At 49.1% G+C, this 12,206-nt stretch overlaps 1 protein-coding gene across 1 annotated transcript in view; it reads left to right on the forward strand.

The window, feature by feature from the left end:
• The window catches only part of LOC8025115 (endoribonuclease Dcr-1), a 34,220-nt gene that overhangs the window by 203 nt on the left and 21,811 nt on the right, over positions 1–12,206 (forward strand). The window contains exons 2-6 of the mRNA XM_042288715.1: positions 103–235; positions 2,662–2,818; positions 4,819–5,507; positions 7,863–8,795; positions 11,214–11,384. Of these exons, the coding sequence (XP_042144649.1) occupies positions 134–235; positions 2,662–2,818; positions 4,819–5,507; positions 7,863–8,795; positions 11,214–11,384 (2,052 nt within the window). The 5' untranslated portion in view covers positions 103–133. The remainder of the gene's footprint in view (positions 1–102; positions 236–2,661; positions 2,819–4,818; positions 5,508–7,862; positions 8,796–11,213; positions 11,385–12,206) is intronic.

Consider the following 12,206-nt stretch of genomic DNA (forward strand, 5'->3'; position numbering starts at 1 on the left):
ATCTTTCATCACGCTTGCTGCGGCTCTTTGTATGACATGACACAGCGTGCTCGCCAAAGGTAGCCCCGATTGTGTGTTGGTGACCGGCGATATGTTTTTCAGAGATCCAAAAGTGCCGTTTTAATCCGCCGAAATGGCCATCAAAAGGACGGGTGACGCGCCTCCAGCGCGCCCAAGGAGGCATCACTACTTGGAAAACGTGCAAACCAAGACATTCACACCGCTTGAATACCAAGTAAGCGCAGATTTTTCAGTGTCTAGGTTTTATTGACTTAATTTTTGTAATCTCAATTAACCCCCGACTCAACTGTGCACAAAATGCTGATGTCAGCAAACAGTTTAACGGTTTTACCGGCTTTAAAGTGCTTGTTTGGATTGCCAAACTCTCGAACTCCAACATCACATGGATTGCCTGTTGTAGTCCTCCTTATCTGGTGTATGCAGGAAACTTGATAAGGCACCTAAGTAACGTGGGCTTGATCTGATAGCATTTGACAAGATGCATTTCCTTTCTTGCCGGGGTAAAGTTTTTTGCTTCACCTCTTGGACCCTCCCTTGCTCACAGATGAATATATATACATTGTGTTCCCTTCCTGCCGTAGCTGAGTCTACTGCTGAGTGCACAGTTCCACGCCGCCTTCCGCTACACGCATTTTGCACCTTCCTGACTGCTATTCTCTAAATTGTGGGGTGCAGTGAATATATATTGGGGTGCACCCATGTCACTCCATTAGAAAGGATTGACAATCCACCTTTTGGTGAATATGTACCGCCACCTAGACATACGACTGGGTTTGAGACTAAGTGGCTAAAAAACAACAAGTCCCTAAGGCTTCTCCCACCCTTTCGACACCCAAAACGTCAGCCACATCCTGTTTGCCCATTGAGCCGCTGTGACCTAGATACGGCTCCCCCAAACTTGCCTTTGCCCCTATCGTGGGTTATCTTCTGCCCCTATGTCGACACAAAGAAACCATCTTCCCTCTCTGCTCAGCCAGAAGAAAGAGAGAGGCTATTAGAACCATATACTCACAAACCCATGTTTCTACAAAAGGTGCATAGACCGAGCTTTTTTAACCCTGGTGACTGCGGAAACAGAAGGACAGGGCAACGCAAAATCTCCAAACACAGCTCAGGTTTATTTTACCAAACAACCTTAAATAGACAAGACAAAAAATCCCAGAGACCAAAAGATGTCACTGATGGCAACATTGACATCACGCTTGCCCAAACCAGGATACACGTATCTAATGATAATCCCTGGAGTAGGGGAACAAGGGGGACAAAGGACAAACACAAATCTCCAAACACAATTAGGTGACTGGTGCACGACTGAAAAAATCTGTTTGGTCCTTGAGTTGAACCAGGGACCTCTCCATAAAACCCGTTTGCTCTACTGATGTCTAACTCCTGGTTAGCTCAGCAAATAGAGCGCTCCACTGGAAATGGAGAAGTCCCTTGTTCGATACCAGGACCAGGTGGATTTTTTCCGTCGTGCACCAGTCACGTAGCTGTGTTTGGAGATTCGTGTTTGTCCTTTGTCCCCCTTGTTCCCCCTCTCCAGGGATTATTATTGTTATTCTTGTCCAGCCTGGTTGCACCTTTGCACTTTACGAGTGCGGCCCATCTCAAAACACAACCGGAAGTACGCCGCCCCGCATTTTTCTGCACCGTGCTATACTTTGTTTCTGCACCGATGCTGGCTTGGGGAGGTAAATTTAATGAGCCTAGTGTCATTGTTACATACATTGAATTACAATAAAAGCCTATTTATTGGTCAGGATCAGGGTACAAGATATACATGTAGGTGTGGGCGCTGTGCGCGTCGCAGCTGCCAGATAAAGTCTTCTCCTTGCCTCAGTTGCAAGCGGTGCCACAAGATGACTCTTCCACAGTTGGGTAGTGGTAGCCCTTCGGAGGCCCTGTTTCACATGCTTCTCAATGGGAGTCATGCTTATGTTTAAAGTTGTTTTCTGAGTGTGCCACATCATGTAGAACTTGGCACCTGTGCTATGCATGTTGTTTAGGTGCAGCTCCTTCATTGACCCTAGTTTCGTTGCCTCAACGGCGGCAAGAACATTTTTATGAACTCATTGAAGTGGAGAGATCTCTGGCACAGTGCTCGAGCCAGCGTTCATTGAGGTAGGAGCTGACGCACCGAACGGAAAACGCACGCACAAGGGTGCCATGACAGCGAGGCGTTTTTCTTTTCTTAGTTGTGTTGTCTGGCTTGTAGATACACTGTCAGAATAGGAGACTTGGTCGCGTGCCCCTAGAACATTATTTGGCCGATCACGTTGCCGTGTTTACCACGCTGTGTCCATACATATATATATATATCACACCGTGGTCTGGGCGGTCAGGACCAACTTTAGCAGGTAGTAAGTTAGATTAACCGCCTGTGCTGCACGAAAGCTCCTGCTCTCATGCAGCACGAGCAACGAAGATGCAACTCACCGCGCCTTTGTGATATAATATTTGCAGCCACACCTTGTAGGCGTGTGTTATGCTGTAGGTAGAATTTGCAAAATTGGATCATTTAAAAGGTACCATGGGATGTATGTTCTACGTTTGGTGCCAGTGCATTACCGGTTCGAGTTGCAAGCTCGTCATCACCGTTGCCTTGAGCGTGCCGTTGACGCCGTTCTCTCGTTCCCCGAGGTGGAGCTTCTGGACACGGCCAAGGGCCAGAACTCGATCGTGTTCCTGTCTTCGGGAAAGACCTTTATGGTGGTGATGCTGGTCAAGGAGCTGGCATACCAGGTGCGCAGGGACGTCGAGAGCGGCGGCAAGAGGGTGCTTGTCCTTGTGCCCTCAGGTGAGACCGGCAAGGCGACGCCTCTGCCGCCCTCCAGAGAAAAATCAGTGGTGGCGTCCATACGTGAACGCCAAGCTGGGGTCTTCAACGTGAACCATGTAGTTACAAAGGATGTCCGACCCAGCCTTAAATATGGACCTAAAAACTCGTCCACACACTTGCGACTGCTTACGACCGCGTGCCTTGAAACCTCTTAATATCTCTCACCACAGCACTGGTGCCACCTATTGCATAACTATGGAACACTTGCAGTTCTTGTATATTTCCTATTTTGTTTTTGCGTATCATTCTTTCTTGGCTAAAAAAACTTTTGACAATGTTATAAACAGCCGTTTCTCGTAGACAGTGTGTATACATTCAATATCGCAAATAGTTCAAAACCTTAAAGGGGAGGGAGCTCCCTTTTAAGGTTTTGAACGTTTCCATCTAAACATATTTTCTGAAAGAGTGCAAGAAACTAAGACTAGAACCACAAGTAGATTTTCACGAAACTTTTATTAAAATAAATTTTAATCTTAGAAATGCGATAAAACTGAAACCAAAACTGACCTGCAACTTTACTAGTCTGCCACCTTGTTGCGACGTCAGATTTTGTAGAAACATCGGCACATGGGCAGCTTGAGCTTTTCTCACCCAACGTAAGAAGCAGTCAAAAAGCCGTTGGGGTCGTCCCTGCGAAATGATGGCCTACGATTCATCGAGCTTGTCTGAGTCCAGCAAAGACTAGCGGGTGTTAAAAGATTTTCAGTGCGAGATTTCAGACGATGCACAGTTCGCATTTGATCTGCCGGCATCGTCTGCAAGGAGACCACCCGTGGTGGCTGCACTCGCGATCTGCCGACTTGACAAGTGTCTACTCTTTTATTCACAAAATCCGTCACGTCTTGCCATACAACGATATTGAAAAAGTGCTTCTTATGAGTTGTGAATGCGAAAGCATGAATGTCGTACTTCCGTTCTCTTAGTTCGTCTGCGGCATAGTGGCGTGGACGGCCACGTTTCGCTACTGCGGAGGTTGCGGCTGAGCGCGAGCTCTCGTGAAGTGGCCGCGCTGCGCTGAGCTCGGCCCTGCAGCTTCTCTGGAGTTTGCCCGAGCGGGCTGTACGGCCAGGCCAGCACCGCCGCACCTCTTACCGGCAGCCGGGCCAATGCGTGCGCTGCGCTGCCATGAAGAGGGCTTCTCTGGTAGCGTCTTTTGCAAATACGCCACACGAGAGCCAATGGAAGCCTTGTTCCTTGACGACGCCCGCCATCCGACGGGAGCCTTCCATCAGATCGCGGCTTCACTTCGCTGCATTGGGAAAGGAGAGTTTAGGTGCCGTTTGGCGCAGCTTCAGTTCTGATAACGTCGGTTCGCTCCATAATACAGTTAATGCTTTCGCATTAAAAAAAATTCCTGTATTGTCCGCATGCGTAGATAGTCCGCACAGCCTAAAACGTCCACAGCCTCTAGTCCGGAAAATATGGTACTGTACCCAAGAGATTTCATTGTCCAGTATTTGTCGAATGCTTCTTACCTCTCTTGACGGACCTTGCTGTGGAAAGGATTTATCGCGCTTCCTATACATAGAATACAAGTTCTTTAGTTGCCGCGTCGAAACCGTAAAAGCTGATTCGCACACTTGCGACCGCTTACGTCTGTGTGGCTTCAAACCTCTAGGGGTCTCTTACAACGAGAGAGCACACTGGCGCCATCTATCGGGCAGTCTTGGAACACTTGGCATTTCCGTATACCTCCTATCTTATTCGTGCATTCTTTCTTTCTTGCCTCGAAAAACTTCAACAATGTTCTAACGACCGTTTCTCATAGACAGTATGTGCGCATTTGATCTCGGAAATACCGAAGAAACTTTGCTCGAGTGAAATACTGATACAGGGCCACCTCACAGATGGCACCAGCGCGCCAGTGTGATCTCTCGTAAGAGACCGCGAGAGCTCGGTCCTTAACAAATGCAAGTGCGTGAACGACCCCTTAAGAACTGTTAGTCTTCTTCATGCAGCGGAGTCTGGCACCCGCCACCAGAAGATGATGGAGGACTACACAGACCTCAAGTCGGCCTTCTTCTCTGCTCCGGACAACCGCACCGACTTCCCCAAGCAGTTTGCTGAGCACCATGTCCTGGTGCTGACGCCCGAGGCTTTTGCGCACCACTTCGTCGAAGCCGACGCGGACATCGCCGAGACGTTAATCGATGCAGTCAACCTCGTCGTCTTCGACGACTGCCACGTGGCGCTCCGCGAGGCCGCCTACGGGCCCGTGCTCGCCTTCCTCCTTGACTTTGTGGCGGAGGGCCGGATGCGCGTGCTCGGACTTGCGCCGCCGCTGGCTGTGCGGCGCCAGAGGCCGGCTCTGCTCGAGGCCGAGATTCTCGAACTAGAGGACGGCCTGCAGAGCACGGCGTGCACCTCGAGCGAGCTCACGGTCTTGAGCAAGTATGGGAGCCGCCCGCGGGAGACGGTGGTGGAGTACGCGTCGTACTGTGGCAACGGGGAGGGGCGCGAGGCGCTCGGCACCATCTTGCGACTGCTTGACGAGGCCATGGCATTCCTGGGCGAGAAGGAGGGCCACCTGGTGGAGAGAGAGCGTGCGGCCCTGCGCCAATCGCAGCGCTACCTGGTGGAGCTGTGCTACACCCTCGTCACCCTGGGGCCCTGGTGCGCACGCGAGGTCACCGAGCTCTTCCTCAAGGTGGGGTTCTGGTGGTCTGCAGATGTTTTCTTTGTCCTCGGACCGTCTGATATGTTAATGTGGAGAACTGAACTTAGACAAAATGCAAAGTTAAGACATGGACAAAGACAACGCTGACTAGTAACTGCGCCTTAATACTCCTTATTTTCGTGTTTCAGCTAAATTCAGCTCTCCACATTAAGGAGCATGGACCAACCACAGTAGCTGAACATAAGCCTGTAATGCTGTTGTTTTGTTTTGATTGTATTTTTCTTGCACATGCTTCAGGACATTTGATAGAGTAAAAAAAAAAAGCCGTGCTGCGGAACAGTGCGCGCACGAGTGTAACAGAAAAACACTCGACTTATGCTTTAATCTGTACACAAGAGTGGTAAATTGAAAAGAAAGAACAAAATTCTAAATGCGCTCCAACTGGAACAGAGCCCACAAACCCGTGATTCGAGCTCGACATTCTACCACTACACCAACTAGCAGCTAGACACAAAGCTGGCTTTGTCTTTACCATGGTGGTCCTCACAAATTTTTCGAATGCGAATGCCGTTCGCTGGTGTTCGGTTAGAACAGTTTATTGAGAAGGAACGAGATTTTTCACGTATTCTTGTATCGCGCAACTAACCGAGCTCTGTCATAATCTTGTCATGTCCATAGATGGAGGTGAACAGACCGATTATGTCTTTCTCGATTATTGGAAAGCGTTTGACACAGTGTCGCACTCTTTCTTACTTCAGAAATCGAATTGTTTAAAAAATAGATATTACGACACTAAAATCGATTCAGTCATTCCAGAGTTCGCGTCAGCAATGCGTAATTTTAAACGGCGAGGCGTCTCATTTTCTTGAAGTTACGTGTGGCGTACCGCAGGGCTCGGTTCTGGGGCCTTTGTTGTTCTTGATATTTATCAACGATATTCATGTCAGTGTAACTTCCCAATTGAGATAATTTGCAGATGATTCTGGTGTGTACACATGTATAAGGAGCAAGGAAGGTTCCAGAAAACTGCAGGCTGACCTATATTGAATAGAACATTGGTGTGGTGAATGGGGGATGCAACTTTACATAATGAAAAGTGTTCATGTCAGCTTCATACGTAAGAAAAATCAATTTGACAAGCAGTGTTATTTAAATAATGAGTTAGTAACGAATGAGAATGAAGTAAAATACCTCGGAGTCATTTTTTTATCCGACCGCAAGTGGGATTTGCAGAGTGATGATGTCATTATGAGGGCGGGTGGCGCACTTGGCTTTGTCCGAAGAAACCTGACAAACGCTACACAAAAAATAAAGGAACTAGCATATCTTGCTTATGTACAACCCATTCTAGATTACACGTGCACCGTGTGGGACTTTCCGAAACAAATCACATTGATGGCGTGAAAAAAATACAAAATCGTGCTGCACGCTTCGTCCTGGGCCAGTACGACCATTTCTCTAGTGTAACTAGCATGAAACAATCACTAGGATGGTGGTCGTTGGATCGTCGGCGAAAAAATTTACGGTTGAAATTTTCATACAGCATTTATCATGAAGCTACTGGTGTTAACAGCTCAGCATACCTCTTAAAACCAAATTATTTTTCCCACTGGAATGATCATGTGCACAAGATATGCAAATACTGTACCAGAACGGAGCTCTAGAAAAAATTTTTTCATCAGGACGGTCAAGGACTGGAACGCTTTACAGAAATGTATAGTTCGTGCTGCAAATGCTAAATCTTTGTTTTTGTTATTATTCACTCCCTGCAATAATGCCTTCTGGGCGCTGCAGGAGTTCTCTGAATAAAGAAAAAAGAGACCTTTGAGACGTGCCCACCATGGCATATATAAAAATGAGAGTTTGGAATAAAACACCTTGCTATAACCCAAATAAAAAAAAAACTGCAGTGTCCACCACAAACCCCGAACAATGCCGCAGAAACAAATTTGATGTATATACCGTATTTACTCGAGTAATAGCTGCACTGTTTATGAAGAGAACCTGAGGGTTCGTTTTTCCGTGGAGCATGCGGCTTGCCAATCACCGCGATCGACAGCATGATTCCAGCGGTTTACAGGACAGAGATAACGTCTTCGCGCAAGGATATCACCTGTGAAGATAGCATTTGTATGGATAATCGTGTTCTCGATCTAGTTATTCGCTATGTTAATTATGCGCAACGTGATGATTGGCTGTATATGTGCTTTGCGGGAAAACAGACGCAAGGGCCTTGTTCATAAATAGTGCGGCTATCACTCGAGTAAATACGGTACCGACTTAATCCGTAGCATTAAGGTAAACTGAACATTTTCTTTTTTAAAAGAACGTCTTAGAAGAGTCTGTCAGTCACGCCGTCCGGTGGTCCGCCCCGTTGCCCTGCAGGAAGTGAGCCGGGCGGTGGACTCCCTGGGGCCCCTGCCCAGTTGGTCCCGGGTGGCGCTGCTGGTGGTGCACACCGTCCTCCAGCAGGCGGCACGCCTGGCGGGGGAGCTGGCCAACCGGTGGGACCTCGCGCCCAGCGCGGGCTCAAACCAGCCGGCCAAACTGCGTCACCTCCTGCGCATCCTCAAGGAGTACAAGCCGGCACCGGAAGCCAATCCGGTGCCCGAAGCTAGTCCAAAGCCGGAAGCCGACCCAGCGTCAACCCAAGACGCGACATCGGCAAAGTCTGTGGCGGGACCCGAAGAAATGGCACCCAGTTTACGATGCAATGCGCCTAGGGACCAAACTGCTACGTCGGGTGAAAGCGACACAAACAAGGACGACGGGCCGTCGGTCGGGACTCTGTCGTCGGTTAATGCTTTAGCGAAAGACCTGGTGTCGTTGTCTGTTGCCGACGACGCCGGCCAACTGCCGGGTGCCACGGTGGGCACTGGCAGTGCCGGCGAACTGCCGGGTGTTACGGCTGGCGACGCCAAGGACGTGGCGGCGTCGGGGTCGGTCGCCGGCGACTCGACTGTGGCGACGCAGCCGCGACCGGTCGCACGACCGGACATCGTGGACGACCCTAATGCTCTGTGCGGGATCGTGTTTGTGCGGCAGAGGATCACCGCCTACATCCTCAGCCTGTGGCTGTCGGAGGTGGCGGCGCGGTTCCCCGAGGAGTACGGGTTCATTACGCCCAACTTCCTGGTGGGGCGGTCGACGCCTCCTCCAGTGGCACCTGGTGGCCGCGGCCGTGCCGGGGGCGACGTGGTAGCGGCGCTGGCCCTGACGCCGCTTGGCCTGCAGCGACAGGAGGAGGTGCTGCAGAAGTTCCGGGCAAGGGAGTGCAACCTTCTGGTGGCTACCAGCGTGGTGGAGGAAGGCATTGAGGTGCGTGCGTAGCCGGCCTCGGGCTGGCGGGGAAAGGTAACTGTAAACGCTCGTTCTTTTCTGTTCTTTGTGAGAGCAGCGAAGAGGGGATGGTTTCGTTGACTTCTTGTAGGTGGCGCCACAAACGCATAGTCTAGTGAATCTTGTTGACAACGAAAGGATTTTGACACCTTTATTAGCGTTTGGACGTGAAGTTACATCGAACTCGGCAGATAATTCCGGAACTTCCTAATTCATCGACATTTTATCGTGGTTCCCTTGGCCGCCGTATGCGGCTGCAGGTTGGCAAATAATTTGTTTTTAACATATAATGAGGGCTGGGATTGTTGAGAAGTGTTACAAAATGGGCAACACATACTTGAGAGGGCAATCTTTACAAAAGAGTGGTAAATTGAGAAGAAAGATAAAAATTTTAAATGTGCCCCAACGGGAATTTAACCAACAACCCCATGATTGTTAGCTCGACATTCCACCGCCGAGCCAGTTAGCGGGTAGACGCGAAACTAGTCAACTTTGTCTCGACCACGGTGGTCTCTACCAACTGTTTGACTGCAAACACCGGCATTCGGCGTTCGCGTTACAACAGTTTACAGGACGAAACAAGAAATCTGGGACATGCCCACATCACATAAAAAAATTTGGATAAAAATAATGTCCTGAAACCAAAGAAAACTAAAAAAAAAACCTGCAATGTCCATCATGAGCTCCGAAAAACGCTACATAATCACATTTTGTGTACGCTGAATTTATCCGTAGAATCAAGATAAATGTGCACTTTCATTTTTTGGTGTGTAGCAACTTTGTACGCCACAAACTGAAGTCGTCTGGACATCAACATTTTATGACGCCGTTCCATCTGCTGCAGTTGCCTCTATTTCGCACATTCAACATTAAAACATGTAGGTACCTGCGCACCATTAAGAATGGATATTTTGCTTTGAAATTACCCGGCGGAATTGTGATTACGAGGTGAAAGTGACGTGTTTTCTTTTACTTATGCAGAGGCAAACGAAATGAAAGTAATGCACTGCAGGGTTGTCGCACTGCATCTTTAAGCTCTTCACCGTTTTTTGTTTTTGGGAATTTCAGACCCTCAACAGCTTAATTGTTGTCTTCACAATAAAAAATGTTACCTTAAAAATCATACTTCTAGCCACAAACGAAATGACAGGCAAAATCTTGAAAACTTCAGCTCTGCCATCTGTTGGCAGAGCTGCAAACTATGCCTTGAGCGAGCCTGGTTCGTCCAAAGTGGTTGAGTGGGTGATTCGGGGAAAGCAGACGAGCTATACTCATCCCGAACAATTTGGGGACGGTTCCACGTTGACGACCTGGGCTCGTCCAAAACGATTATTAAGGGGCTCAGCAATTGCACTTTTTTTCGGTAACTTGGTAAGACTGCAGTTTGGGCAAGTGTGTTGTCTATATCTCCAATGTTACGGTGCACAAAAGCGGACACACAATTTGTGTTGGCGCACAAAAAGGGAGGCATTCGCGCGGCGACGACTACAAATCCTGCGTTTTAATTTTGTCTCCTTGAACTCGTGACTAAGTAATCTGTTTTCCTGACAAAGTTAGAGACAGGGCACCAACACACTGGTCGCTTAGCCACTCTACAGGGTGAAACAAGGAGACGCCAGGCTCTTTAAATCAACCGGAAAATTCGGTTTCTTAACCTATCGCGCTACGACTTTGTGCAGCGTTGCCTACAGATGGTGCATTTTTTTTGTAAAATTTGCGAAGAGCGAACTTACCTGAGGAAAAAGTAAAGAAAGAAAAAGGCTTAGGTCCTATGGAAACGCAGCGACGCCACCGGTCTGCAAACAACACGGCGCCGTTTCGCACGGGGCACAAGAGATGGCGCAATGAACGCCGCCAGCGAACGAACATACAGCACCGGGAGCCAGCGTCTTTAGCAGACAATCTTTTCGACTCAAAAGCAGCGCGCGTTCCGCAGACGGCGACAGTCGCAGAAACAAAAACAGGCGTGGCAACAACAAGGAACTGCAGTTCCTTGTCTGCTAAATACGCCGGCTCTCGGCGTCGTCTGCTCGTTCGTTGGCGGCAGTTGGCGTCGCGACCGCTTGCGCCATCTCTTGTCTCCCGTGCGAAATGGCGCAGTGTTGTTTGAAGAGCGGTGGCGTCGCTGCGTTTCCATAGGAGCTAAGCCTTTTTCTTTCTTTACTTTTTCCTCAGGTAAGTTCGCTCTGCAAATTTTACAAAAAAAATGCACCATCTGTGGGCAACGCTGCACAAAGTCGTAGCGCGATAGATTAAGAAATTGAATTTCCCGGTCGATTTAAAGAGCCTGGCGTTTCCTTGTTTCACCCTGTATTTTTGGCTTAGAATCTCCGGGAACGTTACACCCGGTGGGGCGATAACGTGGGGGACGACGGTTCGCTCCCCGTACCCCCGCAGGTGCCCCGCTGCAACCTGGTGGTGCGCTTCGACCCACCGGAGAACCTGCGAGCCTACATGCTGTCCAAGGGCAAGGCCAAGGCGGCCCACTCTCGCTACTTCGTGCTCGTGCCCAGGGAGGAGAGCGCTCGCTTCCTCGAGGACCTGCACGACCACCGCACCACCGAGCAGGTGACCTCAAAGACGAGAGCCGACAACGGTGTCCTCAACGCGTCCTCAAAGTGGTCCCTCAATTTCCGCCCAATGACGTCGCAGAAGTGTCGTGCTGTCGCCGGTCGTGATCTGGGTGGTGTCGAAGCAGCGGGTGGGAATGTGGCAGACGTCTGTTCTGCTGCAGGTCGTTCTGCAGCTTGATGGTTCATAGAAGATTCCACAGCTGGCGGTCGGGGCGCGCAAGACTGCAACACGCACATTTGCTCGTGCTTTTTGCCAGAACGACCAACCAGCAGGATCGTGACATCCGACAGCATGACACTCCGGCTTTTGCGACTTCATTTGTTGCCTCGTCGGGACCACTTTGGATGCATGGGCGACATCGGACTCTAAACACCCCAGTCGGAGACGCTTCCTAAGCACCGTAGTATCTAAAAGAAGACGGGGACCAAAGAACATACGGAAAATGGTGAAAGGATTTATTGAGAATGAGGGCTGTGTTTGCATGCCCTAGTTTTGGGTTTTTTCTCGGGACAAAGGGCAGTCGCCATGCATCTGCATGCTCAAACTAACTTACATATTTCATTTAACCTCAAACTCCAACGCCTACAACTTACGGCATGACTATCTGTGGTCTGTTCCTCAAAGCAGAACTAACTGTGGCATTCAATTGTTGAAACATTGTCTGCCGTCACTACTTAACAACTTCATATGAAACATTGTCATCATAGAACGTATGGCTTCCAAATCTATAATGAGTTTTTTCACAACATTGTTATAGCTACAACTCTTTGTTCTGTTTCTTTTAAAAATCTATTTGAGACACATGTTAGTTATTTT

Source organism: Ixodes scapularis, unplaced genomic scaffold, assembly GCF_016920785.2.
Source record: "Ixodes scapularis isolate PalLabHiFi unplaced genomic scaffold, ASM1692078v2 PGA_scaffold10__122_contigs__length_95168666, whole genome shotgun sequence".
In the NCBI taxonomy this organism is placed as follows: Eukaryota; Metazoa; Arthropoda; class Arachnida; order Ixodida; family Ixodidae; genus Ixodes; species Ixodes scapularis.